We start from the raw sequence: 21,010 nt of genomic DNA, 5'->3' as shown, positions 1-21,010 counted from the left end.
TCTGCTAATGTGTATTCAAAAAAAAAAAAAGATTAAATACGACAAAGATGAATATTTAAATTGAAACAGTAAGCACACAAACAGCGACACTGGTGTTTGTAAACATATTATTCGAAAAAGAAGACACAAACACGTCAACCTACAGAAAAGCAAACATGATAGCTCTTGCACATTTTTACACAGCATTAACGTCAGTGTTTATTAGCTCACCAACCACATACCTGCCTTAAAATGTATGATACAGTAAAACTTGTTTATGTCGACATGACCCAAACCCAATCTAGCCACATTTGGGACTTTACCAGACATGTCGAATAGGAATAGCTATGATTTTTTTAAAGGGCGTCCGTTGACATGTCTTCCTAACTTCATAGTTTTCTTTTTGCAGGTATTTTATTTATAGTTATGTTTTGTTGCATGTTTTTGACACAAACAACATTTGGTACTGGGTGCATTATGTTGAGTTTTGTTGTCGAATCCAGGTTGTTACTGTCGTGCTTTTATTTTGAAGCTTACGTTGCACTGAGCAGGACTTCACTGTGGTTGTTGTTTGATAATTAGGAAGTTAACATGGCAAAGTAAATGGACTTATGTCAGGGGTGTCAAACACACGGGCCCGTGGGCCATATCAGGCCCGCCAACAGGCTTAATCCGGCCCGTGGCCTGCAAGATGAGTTTGCCAAGTATAAAAATGAGCTGCAATTTTTTTTTTATTGAAGGAAACTGCGGTTCTAAATGTGTCCACTAGATGTTGCAATAGCAAAATTTTCACACATGACACTCTTTAATCAATCAGCTGCTCCTGCTGTGGCTGGCAGCAGATGGCGGCAGACTGATGCAGTATCGACGCACAATACCTTCTTTCCTTGTAAATTATCCACTCAATGGATAACACAAGGAAACGGTAAGATGCAAAGACTTTAGTCGACATGACCGTCATCTTCGTAGTAGTTAGTTCTCCGCAGCGCTCGCACTTGGTTGAAAGCGAGTTGCACACCCTGAACTCCATTGTAAAAATGTGCGTTTTCTACATTTTGTTGTTTTGTTCTGTTTTATTTTATGCTTAAATCTACCATGTTCACATTGGTTAAGTTTGTAGTTATGTTACCTTGATGTCAGCTATGGTGTCTTTTTGATAATTGTTGTGTTTCTATTATAATTGTAATATTCGAATGATGATGAATGAATGTGTTGTGGCAGTTGCGGATGTCACCAATGCAGCGGTTTGAGGAAACACTCCTTTCCCAAACGATAAACAGGAATTGCTTGAAGTTTAATGCCTTTGTAAATACACTGAGACTGTTTTTTAAACCGCACCAATTCTTTTCCTCAGAATTTTCAACTAACTTGAAGTGTTTTGCCAACAGAATTATTTGTAAAATGTACATTTTCAGAAAGAAAACAATCTGAAGTTGGTTTTATTTTTTAAGTTATCATGCCATGATTTTACCATGTATTTTCCTCCATGCGGCCCCTGAGCTAAAATGAGTTTGACACCCCTGACTTATATATATATTTTTATAGAAAAGTGATCTCCAAAAAATTGAGCCACCATGTATGGCACTTTGTAGTCATACTACGACTCGGTGAGTTGGTCGACATAAACGGGTTCTGTATCGCCAAAGAAGCTGCTCAGTCCACAAACATAGGTTCCATTTCCTGCTTTAATACTCCTCGCCCTCTTCGTCTTCGTCCAGCGAGTCGACGCCCACCTCCTCGTAGTCCTTCTCCAGGGCGGCCATGTCTTCTCTGGCTTCGGAGAACTCTCCCTCTTCCATCCCCTCGCCGACGTACCAGTGCACGAAGGCCCTCTTGGCGTACATCAGGTCAAACTTGTGGTCCAGTCGAGCCCAGGCTTCGGCGATGGCCGTGGTGTTGCTCAGCATGCACACGGCCCTCTGGACCTTGGCCAGGTCTCCACCGGGAACTGCAGTGGGGGGCTGGTAGTTGATGCCCACCTTGAAGCCGGTGGGACACCAGTCCACAAACTGGATGGAGCGCTTTGTTTTGATGTTGCTAATCGCCACGTTGACATCTTTGGGCACCACGTCGCCGCGGTACAGCAGGCAGCACGCCATGTACTTGCCGTGGCGAGGGTCGCATTTCACCATCTGATTGGCGGGCTCGAAGCAGGCGTTGGTGATCTCCGCCACGGTGAGCTGCTCGTGGTACGCTTTCTCTGCTGAGATGACGGGGGCGTAGGTCGCCAGAGGGAAGTGGATGCGCGGGTAGGGCACCAGGTTGGTCTGGAACTCTGTCAAGTCCACATTCAGGGCGCCGTCGAAGCGCAGCGAGGCCGTGATTGAAGAGACAATCTGACTGATTAGCCGATTCAGGTTGGTGTATGACGGACGCTCTATGTCCAGGTTCCTACGGCAGATGTCATAGATGGCCTCGTTGTCCACCATGAAGGCGCAGTCGGAGTGCTCCAAGGTGGTGTGCGTGGTCAGGATGGAGTTGTACGGCTCCACCACGGCGGTGGACACCTGAGGGGCCGGATAGATGGCGAACTCCAGCTTGGACTTCTTGCCGAAGTCAACGGAGAGACGCTCCATCAGAAGAGACGTGAAGCCGGAACCGGTTCCTCCTCCAAAGGAATGGAACACCAGGAACCCTTGGAGACCAACGCACTGGTCCGACTGAAAGAAGAAGATATGCTAAGTGTTCTACAAGGACGATATATTATTTTGGTTGACGATAGAGCTTTTAATACTTATAATGACACATTCTAAATGTGGCCCGCAAATTTGACAGTGACATGCGAACTATGGTGTCCTCAACGCAATGTAGCGTCTTGGCTAACGGGTAGTGGCTAATGTCCCTGCAGCTTCTGAATCACTAATCCTCGCCTCCACGGTGCCAAATATACAGTTTTCCGTACGAGTACCATTATCACTAGAGGACAAGGAATAGCCTAACATGTTACTATACACACCGTTGGAGGATACAAAAAAGCATAGCAAACTGCTAAGCTAGAGCTCTTGAACGGGTGGGCAGATCGATACAAATATTGACCCCATTGGGTTGAGTTTTTTTCTTGCCCTGATGTGGGATCTGAGCCGAGGACCTCGTTGTGGGAAGCCCAGGGAGGCCAGGGAAGCCCAGACTTCCCTCTCCCCAGCCACTTCATCCAGCTCCTGCCGGGGGATCCCGAAGCGTTCCCAGGCCAGCCGGTAGACATAGTCTTCCCAACGTGTCCTGGGTCTTCCCAGTGGCCTCCTACCGGTCGGACGTGCCCTAAACACCTCCCTACGGAGGCGTTCTTGTGGCATCCTGACCAGATGCCGGAACCACCTCATCTGGCTCCTCTCCATGTGGAGGAGCAACGGCTTTACTTTGAGCTCCTCCCGGATGGCAGAGCTTCTCACCCTATCTCTAAGGGAGAGCCCCGACACCCGGCGGAGGAAACTCATTTCGGCCGCTTGTACCCGTGATCTTGTCCTTTCGGTCATAACCCAAAGCTCATGACCGTAGGTGAGGATGGGAACGTAGATCGACCGGTAAATTGAGAGCTTTGCCTCCCGGCTCAGCTCCTTCTTCACCACAACGGATCGATACAGCGTCCGCATTACTGAAGATGCCACACCGCATCTCACGATCCACTCCTCCCTCACTCGTGAATAAGACTCCGAGGTACTTGAACTCCTCCACTTGGGGCAGGGTCTCCTCCCCAACCCGGAGATGGCACTCCACCCTTTTCCGGGCGAGAACCGTGGAACCATTTGTTATCTTGTTTTCTCATACTGCTGTGTCTCGTTTGCAAGTATTCTACTGCACTATTTATAGTAGTTCGATGGCAGTAGTGTATAGACTACGCTGTGTTGCCTTAGCAGAAAGTAGTCTTTGCCATTAAGTTGAATGAGCCTGTCTTTTCTTTTGTTGAGCCCTACAAAGTGTTTATGTTGTACCTATTACACACTAGCTGTTTGATTGTAACGTGCATCGTAGTTTTAGTTTTGATTACTAAAATCCGTGGTGTTGAAATGACTAATGGTAACCTTTAGCATGTTTATAATAAATCCAATCTATCAATCTAGCGCATTTTTTAAAAGCGGAGCCCTAGTGTACATTTGAGCATCTTCTTCTTGCTTTGCTGGCATGGAAAATCACAACATTATATCGAAGCAACAAAGGCATTGAAATACGGCACCGTATGATTTAACGAAAAATTGGTACCCGGTAGTACAAACCGACTCCGGTCTGTACCTATAAAAGTACTGAATTTGCTCCCCTGGGTACGTTCTGCGGATAATTCTCACCAGCTTGCGGATCCTGTTGAGGACAGAGTCGATGTGCTCCTTTCCAACGGTGTAGTGGCCGCGGGCATAGTTGTTGGCAGCATCCTCCTTCCCAGAGATGAGTTGCTCCGGGTGAAAGAGCTGGCGATACGTTCCCGTGCGTACCTCATCTGGAAGAGGACATCAGCATGAGAGGAGTACAGTAAGTATTTTGTCCTGTGCAGCCACTCAGTCTTTGCTGTCGTCCAGCATTCAGTTTTTGTTTACCTTGTCGCAAGTTCAGTTTTGCTTTCGTTTTGCATAAGCCATCCCTAAGCTTCAGTGCCTTTTCCTTTCCCTTTTGTTCATTTTGGGTTTAATCATTGCATACCATTTTACCTGCACGCCGTCTCCCGCTGTGCTCTGCATATTGGGGTCACGACAAACCATCCTCGACGCATTCCGACTTCTACAAAGCAATGTTATATATATATATAATATTTGCAGATTATAATCATTGATTTGCAAAAATATTTTTTGGACCAATTAGGTGGAGTTGCATAATAGTAAGAACATGGTGGACTGGGACTTGATAATCTTACGACATAGACGGGTGGTCGACATAAACAAACAGACCATTTTTTCAATAGAAATTACCTGTCTGGGTCTCAGATTTTACATCCAGGATGAATGTTGATCTTGACCTAATCGGGCACTTTTTTTTAGGAATAATAAACGGTACCTTGAGATACAGTCGCGGTCAAAAGTTGTAAAGAACATAATGTCATGGCTGTCTTGAGTTTCTAATGGTTTCTACAATTCTTACTTTTTTGAGATAGAGTGATTGGAGCACATACTTGTTGGTCACAAAAAACATTCATGAAGTTTGCTTCTTTTATGAATTTATTATGGGTCTACTGAAAATGTGAGCAAATGTGCTGGGTCAAAAGTATACATACAGCAGAAATGTCCAAAGTGCGGCCAGGGGGCCATTTGCGGCCCGCAGGTCAGTTTTTAACGGCCCCACGGCCCATTTTAAAATACGATTAAAAACATTAAAAACATAAAAAGTGGTATGAAAGACCAAACAGGTGAAATGTAACAAGAAAATGTTGCAATGTTTACTCTAATAACACAAAGCTGCCATGCAGGCTGTTTCTTTCTTTAAAAAAAAATAAAAATGAATGAAAATCAATGTCATTATGAATTATTGACCTATCCAAGGCTCCAATTACTTCACATTAAAAATTGCACTTTGAGATATTTTTTGGGGAAAATGTTGCATATTTTGTGTTTGCCATATAAAAAATGTTGCATTTTTTTTTTTTTTTTTAAAGAAGGGCCTAAAACGAACAAACAAAAAACAAACAAAAATACAACTTATAATTGATGGATAGATCTGAAGTTGATCTCGAGATTATTGTGTAATTTATTTTTTAACACTTTAATGAGTAGGACCCTTTTGGTTCCCCAATAATTTTTGTGTGATTTTTTTTTTAAGTGTCATCGCTCAGAAAATAATAATGAATTAAAATCAATGGTGTTATGAGTTGTTGACCTTTTTAAGGCTCCAATTATTATATAATCTCAAATATTCCACTTAAAAATGTTATTGGGTGAAAATATTGCATATTTCGTGTTTTTTTCTATTAAAAAAACTGGGTTTTCTTTGACAAAAAGAGCATACGACTTAAATCTTTAAAAACTTTATATTGACAGATAGACCTAATGTTGATCTGAGGATTTAAAACTTGAATAATAATAAAAATAATAATACTGAATAATGACACATTTTTTTTTTTTTTTTTACCAAAACCCTTTGGGGTCCCCGGGATCAAGCTTGAGTGGAGGCCTAAATGTATATTTTTTATACATATATTGTATTGGTTTTTAAAATAAAAAAATATCAAAATGGCCCCCGTTTGCTTTGATTTTTCAGTGTGCGGCCCTCAGTGGAAAAAGTTTGGACACCCCTGACATACAGCAATGTGAATATTTGCTTACATGTCCCTTGGCAAGTTTCACTGCAATAAGCCACTTTTGGTAGCCATCCACAAGCTTCTGCTGGAATTTTTGACCACTCCTCTTGGCAAAATTGGTGCAATTCAGCAAAATGTGTTGGTTTTATGACATGGACTTGTTTCTTCAGCATTGTCCACATGTTCTCAATGGGGTTTAAGTCCGGACTTTGAGAAGGCCATTCTAAAACCTTAATTCTAGCCTGATTTAGCCATTCCTTTACCACTTTTGACGTGTGTTTGGGGTCATTGTCCTGTTGGAACACCCAACTGCGCCCAAGACCCAACCTCCGGGCTGATGATTTTAGGTTGTCCTGAAGAATTTGGAGGTAATCCTCCTTTTTCATTGCTGGGTATTGTGGCCAAACAACTACATGTTTGTTTCATCTGACATCACATGGACAAAGATAAGACCTTCTGGAGGAAAGTTCTGTGGTCAGATGAAACAAAAATGGAGCTGTTTGGCCACAATACCCAGCGATATGTTTGGAGGAGAAAAGGTGAGGCCTTTAATCTCAGGAACACCATTCTTACCGTCAAGCATGGTGGTGGTAGTATTATGCTTTGGGCCTGTTTTGCTGCCAACGGAACTGGTGCTTTAAATAGGACAATGAAAAAGGAGGATTCTTCAGGACAAGCTAAAATCATCAGCCCGGATGTTGGGTCTTGGGCGCAGTTGGGTGTTCCAACAGGACAATGACCCCCAAACACACGTCAAAAGTGGTAAAGGATCAGGCTAGAATGAAGGTTTTAGAATGGCCTTCCCAAAGTCCCGACTTAAACGTGTGGACAATGCTGAAGAAACAAGTCCATGTCAGAAAACCAACAAATCTATCTGAACTGAACCAATTTTGTGGTCAAAAATTCAAGCTTGTGGATGGCTACCAAAAGTGCCTTATTGCAATGAAACTTGCCAAGGGACATGTAAGCAAATATTTACATTGCTGTATGTATACTTTTGACCCAGCACATTTGCTCACATTTTCAGTAGACCCATAATAAATTCATAAAAGAAGCAAACTTCATGAATGTTTATAGTGACCAACAAGTATGTGCTCCAATCACTCTATCACAAAAAAAAAAAGAGTTGTAGAAATGATTTGAAACTCAAGACAGCCATGACATGAAGTTCTTTACAAGTGTATGTACATTTTTGATCGCGACTGTAGATGTGTTGTCGACATAAACGGGGGTGGACTGAAATGGGTTCCACTGTACCGGACGTGGTTAAAAGCCCAACTCACCAATGACAGTAGGTTCCAGGTCGACAAATATGGCCCTGGGCACATACTTTCCCGTGCCGGTCTCACTGAAGAAGGTGGTGAAGGAATCGTCGTGGCCTCCTTTGGGCTTGTCGCTGGGCATTTGGCCGTCGGGCTGGATGCCGTGCTCCAGGCAGTACAGCTCCCAGCAGGTGTTGCCCATCTGGACACCAGCCTGGCCCACATGGATGGAGATACACTCGCGCTGGGGGTGGGGGCAAAGAGGACAGATGCATTATTTTATTTATTTTTTTAATCGGATTAATCACGATTGATCACAGATTATTACTCGCTTGCATGATTTAAATTATTTTAAAAAACATGGACACAAATGCAATTTTATTGTCTCTTGCATCTAAAGTTCTTCCAGGCTGTATTTTGAGGTTAAATATGCCAGCGAGCACACCAGTCGAAATCTCCTCACTCATCTTTGCACTGATGTATGCATCCACCCGATCAACTGACCGTCAAACAACCTTTCATGTAGCCATCCACAGTTAAGGTACTACTTTTTTGGGGTGGGCTTTTGTAGACAGTACAGTATAGTGTCTCATGGCAACAAGTTGAGGCATCTGCACATTTTTGGATTTTGTCACACTTCATTTCCTTAGTTAGTATATTTAGCGTTGTCTGATTATTATTATACATATGGTCTATATATATAATAAATACATAAAGCTTTACAAACCCCTGGTGTCAGTTGCCGTCACCTCCCCTGTTTAACCATAACAGAAACATAATAAACCCAAGATCAATGACAACCCTTCAAAACCCTTTCAGTACCCACCCACTCAGTTCCCCAGGTAATTGTCCCCTAGTGCCAGTATCAAATACGAACACACCAGAATATATGCAAACATAGATTCAATCTAGCAAAGTATATTAAAATACATTTTGAATACAATGCCAACAAGCTTGGCACAACTATCTTTGGGCAGTTTTGCCCATTCCTCTTTGCATCACCTCTTAACCTCCATCAGTTTTGGGTGAGAAGCATTGGTCCGTCGTGTCCTTGAGCAAGACACTTCACCCTCGCTCCTGATGGGTCGTGGTTAGCCAACAGTGTGTGAATGTGTGTGTGAATGTGGAAATGGCGTCAAAGCACTTTGAGTACCTTGAAGGTAGAAAAACCGCTATACAAGTATAACCCATTTACCATTTTTTTTGTTTTTACTTTCCATCCATCCATCCATCCATCCATCTTCTTCCACTTATCTGAGGTCGGTAGCAGCCTAAGCAGGGACTTCCCTCTCCCCAGCCACTTCGTCCAGCTCTTCCCGGGGGATCCCGAGGCGTTCCCAGGCCAGCCAGGAGACATAGTCTTCCCAATGTGTCCTGGGTCTTCCCCGTGGCCTCCTACCGGTTGGACGTGCCCTAAACACCTCCCTAGGGAGGCGTTCGGGTGGCATCCTGAGCAGATGCCCGAACCACCTCATGTGGCTCCTCTCCATGTGGAGGAGCAGCAACTTTACTTTGAGCTCCCCCCGGATGGCAGAGCTTCTCACCCTATCTCTAAGGGAGAGCCCCACCACCCGGCGGAGGAAACTCATTTCGCCCGCTTGTACCCGTGATCTTGTCCTTTCGGTCATAACCCAAAGCTCATGACCATAGGTGAGGATGGGGACGTAGATCGACCGGTAAATTGAGAGCTTTGCCTTCCGGCTCAGCTCCTTCTTCACCACAACGGATCGATACAGCGTCCGCATTACTGAAGACGCCGCACCGATCCGCCTGTCGATCTCACGATCCACTCTTACCTCACTCGTGAACAAGACTCCGAGGTACTTGAACTCCTCCACTCGGGTTAATTTTCATTTTATTTTTGTAAACTTTTCACATACCGTATTTTTCGGACTATAAATCGCAGTTTTTTTCATAGATTGGCCGGGGGTGCGACTTATAATAATAATAATAATAATGGATTAGATTTTATATCGCGCTTTTCTATTATTAGATACTCAAAGCGCTCACAGAGAAGTGGGAACCCATCATTCATTCACACCTGGTGGTGGTAAGCTGCCCTGGGGTAGACTGACGGAAGCGAGGCTGCCAGTTTGCGCCTACGGCCCCTCCGACCACCACCTATCACTCATTCATCATTCATTCACCGGTGTGAGCGGCACCGGGGGCAAGGGTGAAGTGTCCTGCCCAAGGACACAACGGCGGCAATTTGGATGTCAAGAGGCGCGGAGCGAACCTGCAACCCTCAGGTTTCTGGCACGGCCGCTCTACCCACTACGCCATACCGCCCCTGGAGCGACTTATGTGTGAAATTATTAACACAGTAGCGTTATAAATATCAAATAATATTCATTCACGTAAGAGACTAGACGTATAAGATTTCATGGGATTTAGCGATTAGGAGTGACAGATTGTTTGGTAAACGTATAGCATGTTCTATATGTTATAGTTATTTGAATGACTCTTACCATAATATGTTACGTTAACATACCAGGCACCTTCTCAGTTGGTTATTTATGCCTCATATAACGTACACTTATTCAGCCTGTTGTTCACTATTCTTTAGACATTTTAAATTGCCTTTCAAATGTCTATTCTTGGTGTTGGCTTTTATCAAATAAATTTCCCTCAAAAAATGCGACTTATACTCCAGTGCGACTTATATGTTGTTTTCCTTCTTTATTATGCATTTTCGGCCGGTGCGGCTTATACTCCGGAGCGACTTATACTCCGAAAAATACGGTATAATCCATTTTCCCGTTTTATTTTTTTTTTACTTTGATTTTTATTTTATTTTTGTAAACTTTTCACATAGTCATCGTGGGGTATGGTGTGTATAATTTTGAGAACAAAAAATTAATTTACTACATTTTGGATTAAAGGCCTACTGAAAGCCACTACTACCGACCACACAGTCTGATAGTTTATGTATCAATGATGAAATCTTAACATTGCAACACATGCCAATACGGCCGGGTTGACTTATAAAGTGCAATTTAAAATTTCCCGCTAAACTTCCGGTTCGAAACGCCTCTGAGGACGACGTATGCGCGTGACGTCAATCATTGAAACGGAAGTATTCGGACACCATTGAAGCCAATACGAAATAGCTCTGTTTTCATGTCATTATTCCACAGTATTCTGAACATCTGTGTTGGTGAATCTGTTGCAATTTGTTCATTGCAATATGGAGAAAGAAGCTGAGCAAGCAAAGAAGAAAGTTGTCGGTGCGAAGCGTCTATTTTGCGAGGGAAGTCAGCAGCAACACGTACACAGCCGGCGCTTCTTTGTTTACATTCCCGAAAGATGCAGTCAAGATCGAAGAACTCGGACAACAGAGACTCTAACCAGGAGGACTTTGATTTGGATACACAGTTGCGATACCGTGAGTACACAGCTGCGCTTCCAAACATTTGATCGCTTGCTATAACTAGCTGGAGCTAGTAGCTAGGAGCTAGCATTAGGATTAATTTGTGGCATATTAAATATAAGCCTGGTTGTGTTGTGGCTAATAGAGTATATATATGTCTTGTGTTTATTTACTGTTGTAGTCATTCCCAGCTGAATATCAGGTCCCACCCGCGCGCTTCCAAACATTTGATTGTTTGCCAGTACGTGCGTGTCACGTACGTAACTTTGATTAAATATATAAGCTTTATGAACCTTGGGTTAGGTGAACGGTTCTTTGGGCTGAGTGTGTGTGTGTGTTGTGCAGATGTTTGAATTGTATTGGCGGGTTTTATGGACGGTATCCCGTCCATATTACCCGCTCTAGCTATAACTAGCTCGAGCTAGTAGCTAGTAGCTAGGAGCTAGCATAACAAACACCTAGGTGTTTTTATGCGGGATTAATTTGTGGCATATTCAATATAAGCCTGGTTGTGTTGTGGCTAATAGAGTATATATATGTCTTGTGTTTATTTACTGTTGTAGTCATTCCCAGCTGAATATCAGGTCACCCCCGCCTCTCACAGCATCTTCCCTATCTGAATAGCTTCAACTCCCCACTAGTCCTTCACTTGCATTTTCCTCATCTACAAATCTTTCATCCTCGCTCAAATTAATGGGGAAATAGTCGCTTTCTCGGTCCGAATCTCTCTCACTTCATGCGGCCATCATTGTAAACAATAGGGAACTTTGCGGATATGTTCAATTGACTACGTCATGCTACTTCCGGTAGGTGCAAGCCTTTTATTTTATCAGATACCAAAAGTTGCGATCTTTATCGTCGTTGTTCTCTACTAAATCCTTTCAGCAAAAATATGGCAATATCGCGAAATGATCAAGTATGACACATAGAATAGATCTGCTATCCCCGTTTGAATTAAAAAATGTCATTTCAGTAGGCCTTTAAGGCTGTAACATGAAAACAACGTGTGATTAATCAAGTTAACGCTGCTCTAATTGTTTTTATTGTTGGTGTTATTGTAGTGGGAAAAAAAAAAAGTACTCGTAGCCTGCAAATAGTTACACCTTCTGACATCCCGACATGCAGAAACCGGTGGGTCTCCTGACCTAGATATGCCGATGGTGCTGGAAGTGCTTCCACGCCCTGTGCAAATATTTCCAAGTTCCTTTTGAAAGTCAGGGCGGGGGCGCAGACAAGAAAAGTGCGGGCACGCCGCGACGCAACTAGTCAGGTCTCGTCGTTTCGGGAGTTTGGCCTAAAGCAGACTATCGAGCATTTTGCTGCCAAAGCTCATTGCACACAGCGTCCAGTCAGACACTTCATGTAGCAGTTGTTTATGCCTTCAGAACACAAACACCACAACTAATCATTGTGCATATTTGGCCACCGTGACCTCATTCCCTCGGAAGGGGGAGGGGACGTGACTCACGGAAATATTTGTGTTGTCGTGACATTCCTCTCGCTCTCTCTCTCTCTGTCTCTCAAGCCAGAAAACATGTCCTCAATGGAGCTCATTGTGTTTTCCCACGGAGCTGCCCTGGCTAAAACCGGTATTGATTTTTTAAATGTATTTATGCCTTGACCCTTGACCCCTTGCACCCTCTCCCGGGGGAGTTGCTAAGTTGGGAGCCAGCAGCCAGCTCAGCTATTTTGAGTGATTCCCGCTGCACTCGCCCTACATATGGCCGCCATTATCGTCCACATTCGCGCTCGTAAAACGACATCCTCCCCTCTGGTGTGGCAACGTTCATACGTCAGCTGCTCGTTGCAACGCAGGAAAGTAGATATTGCAGCTTCTTCCTGTTTTATAAGAAGACGCCATTGTACTGAACACAGCATAGTGAGCGATACGGCACATTGAAGTGTTGATTGGATACCAAGTAACCACTATACAGCACCAATATGACCAATACATTTTACTTACTGTACTATTTTGAATATCTTTGTAAGTTTGCCTATAATTATTATATGAGGGGTAGAATTTAATAAACTCTGCTTATTTCTTCTAATCCTTTTTGGACATGACAAACTGTAAATAAGTGTTGTATTGTGCAATGCAAAAAAAAAAACCTGACAATTTTAAGATAAAAGGCTAGATTTTAAGGGGGAAAAAAATTAAACAGTAGTGAAATTATCTGTCCATGCAGCTAGTTAATTTTACTCTGTTATACATCCTAAATAAGATTTTTACATCTAGAGTTGTACGATACAAATAAGTATTTTATTCTGAAAACAAGCATTATTAAACTTGGGATTTCTAAATTAAGCATCCACGGGATATTTTCTGTGTGGAAAACGAAAATATTTCATTTGGAAGAGTTATTTTTCCCAATTTTAACATTAAATATAAATATTCATGCTAAAATAAGATTATGTTGTAAAGTTGAAGACTAAAAAAATAAGTAAATAGCTCTTTAAACTAGGGAAAATTCTATATTTTTTTTACAATTTAAAATATTGATATTATAAATGGATAATAATTACTGTATAATCAAAATAAAACACAGCAAAAAGACTTTAAGCAACAACAACAAAAAAAAAAAAATTTATTTATTTGTGAATAATGTATTACAAAAAAAACCTGACAAAATGTAAAATAAAATGCTTGATTTTAGGTAGGGAAAAAAATTAAACACTATTGAAATTATCTGTCCATGCAGCTAGTTAGTTTTAGTCGGTAATACATCCTAAATAAGATTTTATATCCAGAGTTTTAGGATAGAAATAAGTATTTTATTCTGAAAACCAGCATTATTCAACTTGTGATTTCTAAATTAAGCATCCACGGGATATTTTCTGTGTGGAAAACGAAAATATTTCATTTGGAAGAGTTATTTTTCCCAATTTTAACATTAAATATAAATATTCATGCTAAAATAAGATTATGTTGTAAAGTTGAAGACTAAAAAAATAAGTAAATAGCTCTTTAAACTAGGGAAAATTCTATATATTTTTTTACAATTTAAAATATTGATATTATAAATGGATAATAATTACTGTATAATCAAAATAAAACAGCAAAAAGACTTTAAGCAACAACAACAACAAAAAAATAAATTTATTTATTTGTGAATAATGTATTACAAAAAAAACCTGACAAAATGTAAAATAAAATGCTAGATTTTAGGTAGGAAAAAAAAATTAAACACTATTGAAATTATCTGTCCATGCAGCTCGTTAATTTTACTTGGTAATACATCCAAAATAAGATTTTTATATCCAGAGTTTTAGGATAGAAATAAGTATTTTATTCTGAAAACAAGCATTATTCAACTTGTGATTTCTAAATTAAGCATCCACAGGATATTTTCTGTGTGGAAAACGAAAATATTTTATTTTGAAGAGTTATTTTTCCCAATGTTAACACTAAATATAAATATAAATATTCATGCCAAAATAAGATTATGTTGTAAAGTCAAAGACTAAAAAAATAAGTAAATAGCTCTTTAAACTAGGGAAAATTCTATTTTTTTTTTACAATTTAAAATATTGATATTATAAATTGATAATGATTACTGTATAATCAAAATAAAACACAGCACAAAGACTTTAAGCAAAAAAAAATAAAAAAAATCTATCTATTTATTTGTGAATAATGTATTACAAAAAAAACCTGACAAAATGTAAGATAAAACGCTAGATTTTAGGGAGAATTTTTTTTTAAACACTATTGAAATTATCTGTCCATGCAGCTCGTTAATTTTACTTGGTAATACATCCAAAATAAGATTTTTATATCCAGAGTTTTAGGATAGAAATAAGTATTTTATTCTGGAAAAAAAGCATTATTCAACTTGGGATTTCTAAATTAAGCATCCACGGGATATTTTCTGTGTGGAAAACGAAAATATTTCATTTTGAAGAGTTATTTTTCCCATTTTTAACATTAAATATAAATATTCATGCTAAAATAAGATTATGTTGTAAAGTTGAAGACTAAAAAAATAAGTAAATACTCTTTGAACTAGGGAAAATTCTATATATTTTTTACAATTTAAAATATTGATATTATAAATGGATAATAATCACTGTATAATCTAAATAAAACACCACAAAAAGACTTTAAGCAACAACAACAACAACAAAAATCAATTTATTTATTTGTGAATAATGTATTACAAAAAAACCCTGACAAAATGTAAAATAAAATGCTAGATTTTAGTTAGGAAAAAAAAAAAAACACTATTGAAATTATCTGTCCATGCAGCTAGTTAATTTTACGCGGTATTACATCCTAAATAAGATTTTATATCCAGAGTTTTAGGATAGAAATAAGTATTTTATTCTGAAAAAAAGCATTATTCAACTTTTGATTTCTAAATTAAGCATCCACGGGATATTTTCTGTGTGGAAAACGAAAATATTTTATTTTGAAGAGTTATTTTTCCCAATTTTAACACTAAATATAAATATAAATATTCATGCTAAAATAAGATTATGTTGTAAAGTCGAAGACTACAAAAATAAGTAAATAGCTCTTTAAACTAGGGAAAATTCTATATATTTTTTAAAATTTAAAATATTGATATTATAAATGGATAATAATCACTGTATAATTAAAATAAAACACAGCAAAAAGACTTTAAGCAACCAAAAAAAAAACAAACAAAAAAAATTTATTTGTGAATAATGTATGACAAAAAAAACCTGACAAAATGTAAAATAAAATGCTAGATTTTAGGTAGGAAAAAAAAATTAAACACTATTGAAATTATCTGTCCATGCAGCTAGTTAATTTTATTCGGTATTACATCCTAAATAAGATTTTATATCCAGAGTTTTAGGATAGAAATAAGTATTTTATTCTGAAAACAAGCATTATTCAACTTGTGATTTCTAAATTAAGCATCCACGGGATATTTTATATGTGGAAAACAAAAATATTTTATTTTGAAGAGTTATTTTTCCCAATTTTAACACTAAATATAAATATAAATATTCATGCTAAAATAAGATTATGTTGTAAAGTCGAAGACTACAAAAATAAGTAAATAGCTCTTTAAACTAGGGAAAATTATATATATATTTTTTTTAATTTAAAATATTGATATTATAAATGGATAATAATCACTGTATAATTAAAATAAAACACAGCAAAAAGACTTTAAGCAACAACAAAAAAAAAATCAAATAATTTATTTGTGAATAATGTATGACAAAAAAAACCTGACAAAATGTAAAATAAAATGCTAGATTTTAGATAGGTAAAAAAAATTAAACACTATTGAAATTATCTGTACATGCAGCTAGTTAATTTTACTCGGTATTACATCCTAAATAAGATTTTATATCCAGAGTTTTAGGATAGAAATAAGTATTTTATTCTGAAAACAAGCATTATTCAACTTGTGATTTCTAAATTAAGCATCCACGGGATATTTTCTGTGTGGAAAACAAAAATATTTTATTTTGAAGAGTTATTTTTCCCAATTTTAACATTAAATATAAATATTCATGCTAAAATAAGATTATTTTGTAAAGTCGAAGACTAAAAAAATAAGTAAATAGCTCTTTAAACTAGGGAAAATTCTATAATTCTTTAACAATTTAAAATATGACAAAATTTAAGATAAAAGGCTAGATTTTAAGGGGGGGGGGGGGGGGAATTAAACACTAGTGAAATTATCTGTCCATGCAGCTAGTTAATTTTACTCCTAAATTAAGATTTATATATACAGACTTTTAGGATAGAAATAGGTATTTTATTCTGAAAACAAGTATTATTCAACTTGTGATTTCTAAATCAAGCATCCACGGGATATTTTGGAAAACGCTTTTATTTTGAAGAGTTATTTTGAAGAGTTATTTTTCCCAATTTTAGCATTAAATATAAATATAAATATTCATGCTAAAATAAGATTATGTTGTAAAGTCGAAGACAAAAAAAAATAAGTAAATAGCTTTTTAAACGAGGGAAAATTCTATAATTTTTTAACAATTTAAAATATTGATATTATAAATTGATAATAATTACTGTATAATCAAAATAAAACACAGCACAAAGACTTTAGCAACCAAAAACATTTTTTTTTGTGAATAATGTATTTCATATAATTAGACTACATTGTCTCACAGGTTTTTTGTTAGTTTAAAATCTTCATCCTGTGTCCATTTTATTTATTTATTATTAGTTCATATGACGTATAATAAACATACATGTAACAATATAAACAATTGTAAATTAATTTAACAATATTTTACCGCATTATATGTTATTCTATTGTAAATATTGTAAATTCTGAGAGGTATCTGAGCAAACTAAGGACATTTCTATAATTTTTTTAACAATTTAAAATATTGATATTATAAATTGATAATAATCACTGTATAATCAAAATAAAACACAGCACAAAGACTTTAAGCAACCAAAAAAAATAAAATAAATTCATTTATTTTTTTGTGAATAATGTATTACAAAAAAAAATATGTTGAAAAATATTCTTAAATGAAGTAAATGCTAGTGCCATTATCTTGACATAATGACATGATTTTTTTTTTCATGCTTGAAATAAGAAATTATTACTTTAAAAAAGTAGTTTCATACTTGTGAGTGTTGATGACACAGCTTTGCAACAGTTGATATTCTAGTTTCAAGCATGTTTTACTCAATATAGGTCATCAAATCTCAGCAACAAGCTGTAATATCTTACTGAGATCATTTAGGACCAAAACCCTTAAAACAAGTAAAACACTCTAACATAAAATCTGCTTAGTGAGAAGAATTATCTTATCAGACAGAAAATAACACTAAAAACTAAATATACATATAAATATTCATGCTAAAATAAGATTATGTTGTAAAGTTGAAGACTAAAAAAATAAGTAAATAGCTCTTTAAACTAGGGAAAATTCTATATATTTTTAACAATTTAAAATATTTATATTATAAATTGATAATAATCACTGTATAATCAATTAAGCAACCAAAAAAAAAAAAAATTAATTTATTTGTGAATAATGTACTACAAAAAAAATATGTTGAAAAATATTCTTAAATGAAGTAAATGCTAGTGCCATTATCTTGACATAATGACATGATTTTTTTTTTTCATGCTTGAAATAAGAAATGATGACTTTAAAAAAGTAGTTTTATACTTGTGAGTGTTGATGACACAGCTTTGCAACAGTTGATATTCTAGTTTCAAGCATGTTTTACTCAATATAGGTCATCAAATCTCAGCAACAAGCTGTAATATCTTACTGAGATCATTTAGGACCAAAACCCTTAAAACAAGTAAAACACTCTAACATCAAATCGGCTTAGTGAGAAGAATTATCTTATCAGACAGAAAATAACACTAAACACTAAATATAAATATTTATGCTAAAATAAGATTATGTTGTAAAAATGAAGACTAAAAAAAATAAGTAAATAGCTCTTTAAACTAGGGAAAATTCTATATATTTTTAACAATTTAAAATATTGATATTATAAATTGATAATAATCACTGTATAATCAAAATAAAACACAGCACAAAGACTTTAAGCAACCAAAAAAAATAAAAATTAATTAATTTATTTGTGAATAATGCATTACAAAAAAAATATGTTGAAAAATATTCTTAAATGAAGTAAATGCTAGTGCCATTATCTTGACATAATGACATGATTTTTTTTCATGCTTGAAGTAAAAAATGATTACTTTAAAAAAGTAGTTTTATACTTGTGAGTAGGGATGTCCGATAATGGCTTTTTGCCGATATCCGATATTCCGATATTGTCCAACTCTTTAATTACCGATACCGATATCAACCGATATATGCAGTCATGGAATTAACACATTATTATGCCTAATTTGGACAACCAGGTATGGTGAAGATAAGGTACTTTTTAAAAAAAATTAGTAAAATAAGATAAATAAATTAAAAACATTTTCTTGAATAAAAAAGAAAGTACAACAATATAAAAACAGTTACATAGAAACTAGTAATGAATGAAAATTAGTAAAATGAACTGTTAAAGGTTAGTACTATTAGTGGAGCAGCAGCACGCACAATCATGTGTGCTTACGGACTGTATCCCTTGCAGACTGTATTGATATATATTGATATATAATGTAGGAAGCAGAATATTAATAACAGAAAGAAACAACCCTTTTGTGTGAATGAGTGTAAATGGGGGAGGGAGGTTTTTTGGGTTGGTGCACTAATTGTAAGTGTATCTTGTGTTTTTTATGTGGATTTAATAAAAAAAAACCAAAAAAAAACAAAAAAAAACGATACCGATAATAAAAAAACCAGATACCGATCATTTCCGATATTACATTTTAACGCATATATCGGCCGATAATATCGGACATCTCTACTTGTGAGTGTTGATGACACAGCTTTGCAACAGTTGATATTCTAGTTTCAAGCATGTTTTACTCAATATAGGTCATCAAATCTCAGCAACAAGCCGTAATATCTTACTGAGATCATTAAAACACTTAAAACAAGTAAAACACTCGAACATCAAATCTGCTTAGTGAGAAGAATTATCTTATCAGACAGAAAATAAGCAAATATCACCCTTATTTCAGATATTTCATCTTACTTAGATTTCACTTTTTGCAGTGTACTGCATTGTGTTCATTTGAAAAGTCTTTGGGCCCCCTTCAAAAAAAGGAGATGCTGCTTTTCAAGGGGTTTTCCCCATTACTAAATTCAAATTTCAACAACGGAACAAAAAGAGAGGGAAAAAAAAAATAAAACATTTGAAAAATGTCATAATGCTTAGTATTTATTCAATGTACTTATACTGCCTTTGGTATCGGTGCTATCGATGTTTGGATCGACCCGCTTCTCTATGCATATTAAAGTAAAGATGCTAACTTCAATCCAAAGCAATCACTCCACGCCCCACACCCAAAATGTCCCTCAACGGCCTAAAAAAGGAAGTGCAACCGTTATCTTTCGAACTTTCCCCAACGTTTGCGACATACTGGGATCCCGCCTAAAAGGCAGAGGTCAGCGCCCTTCCTCCACAAAACACTGAATTGGAAAAAAAAAAAAACCTTTCTGCATGACGTCGGATCTTTTCCAGCGCACATTTAGTTGACATGATCGGGTCTTTAGAATTCCGTGGTCCGGTGGCGAAGGACACAAATAGCCCGCCAAGGCCTGCAGAGGCCACATCAGCAGGCCTCCATGCAGCGCCCACATGGAAAGTGTTAACCTTCAACCGGAGGCGCAGTCACATGCCGCAACTTTGCTTCCTGTCCTCTTAACAACTTTTCAAACTCCAAAATTCCCAGCCCCGTGAGGCCGAAACAAAGCTGGGCCGGATCACACCACACACACACACACACACACACACCACAACAACAAAGAAACTCACCATTCTGCTGTTTAGGTGGTCCTTTTTTGGGCAAAAAAAAAAGAAGTGAAAGTCTGGTGGTCCTCACAGCGCCTGTAATGAGAGCTCTGTGAGTGAAGTAAGCATCGGTGTCTCACACACACACACACTTTTATAACTGACGGAGGGGGAGGAAATGGAGGTGGAGCCAGTTCTTGCATTTTCAAACTTGCCAGAGAGCGCTTCCTGGATTGCTTTATTTATGGAGCTTACTCACAGCTTGATTCTCTATTACTTATATCCGAATGACTTAAACAAGTTGAAAAACTTATTCGGGTGTTACCATTTAGTGGTCAATTGTACGGAATATGTACTTCACTGTGCAACCTACTAATAAAAGTCTCAAAAACTTAGCCCTGTGTCAAACTCAAGGTCCAGGGGCCCCGGATCTGTCCCGGTTTTATGTGTTAGGTTGCTTTAATTCAAAGGCCTACTGAAATGAAATGTTTTTATTTAAACGAGGGATAGCAGATCCATTCTATGTGTCATACTCGATCATTTCGCGATATTGACATATTTTTGCTGAAAGGATTTAGTAGAGAACATCGACGATAAAGTTCGCAACTTTTGCTCGCTGATTGAAAAAAAAAGCCTAGCCTGTACCGGAAGTAGCGTGACGTAGTCAGTTGTTCACTCCCTCATATTTTCCTATTGTTTTCAACGCAGCGAGAGCGATTCGGACCGAGAAAGCGACGATTACCCCATTAATTTGAGCCAGGATGAAAGATTTGTGTATGAGGAACGTGAGAGTGAAGGACTAGAGTGCAGTGCAGGACGCATCTTTTTTCGCTCTGACCGTAACTTAA

General features: G+C 37.5%; 1 protein-coding gene across 1 annotated transcript; it reads right to left on the bottom strand.

Annotated features, from left to right (window-relative positions):
• Nucleotides 1-93: 93 nt before the first annotated feature.
• On the bottom strand, nucleotides 94-20,319 carry LOC133647847 (tubulin alpha chain-like). Its single transcript, XM_062043567.1, has 4 exons — nucleotides 20,187-20,319; nucleotides 7,480-7,702; nucleotides 4,260-4,408; nucleotides 94-2,639 (listed from the first exon to the last, which is right to left on the bottom strand). The coding sequence occupies exons 1-4, from the start codon at nucleotides 20,187-20,189 to the stop codon at nucleotides 1,665-1,667; spliced, it is 1,350 nt and encodes a 449-aa protein (XP_061899551.1). The 5' UTR covers nucleotides 20,190-20,319; the 3' UTR covers nucleotides 94-1,664.
• Between the last annotated feature and the right edge of the window lie 691 nt (nucleotides 20,320-21,010).

The sequence above is a fragment of the Entelurus aequoreus genome, linkage group LG01, assembly GCF_033978785.1.
Source record: "Entelurus aequoreus isolate RoL-2023_Sb linkage group LG01, RoL_Eaeq_v1.1, whole genome shotgun sequence".
NCBI lineage: Eukaryota > Metazoa > Chordata > Actinopteri > Syngnathiformes > Syngnathidae > Entelurus > Entelurus aequoreus.
The sequence above is the reverse complement of the archived record's forward strand: the minus strand, read 5'-3'. Positions and strand labels throughout refer to the sequence as shown.

What these genes read in the sequence shown, in the direction of transcription:
- LOC133647847 (XM_062043567.1), bottom strand. An exon ending in CCTGGAACCTACTGTCATTG is followed by an intron (nt 4,409 to 7,479) that starts GTGAGTTGGGCT and finishes GTCCTCTTCCAG; the next exon opens with ATGAGGTACGCACGGGAACG. An exon ending in TCAACAGGATCCGCAAGCTG is followed by an intron (nt 2,640 to 4,259) that starts GTGAGAATTATC and finishes TTCTTCTTTCAG; the next exon opens with TCGGACCAGTGCGTTGGTCT.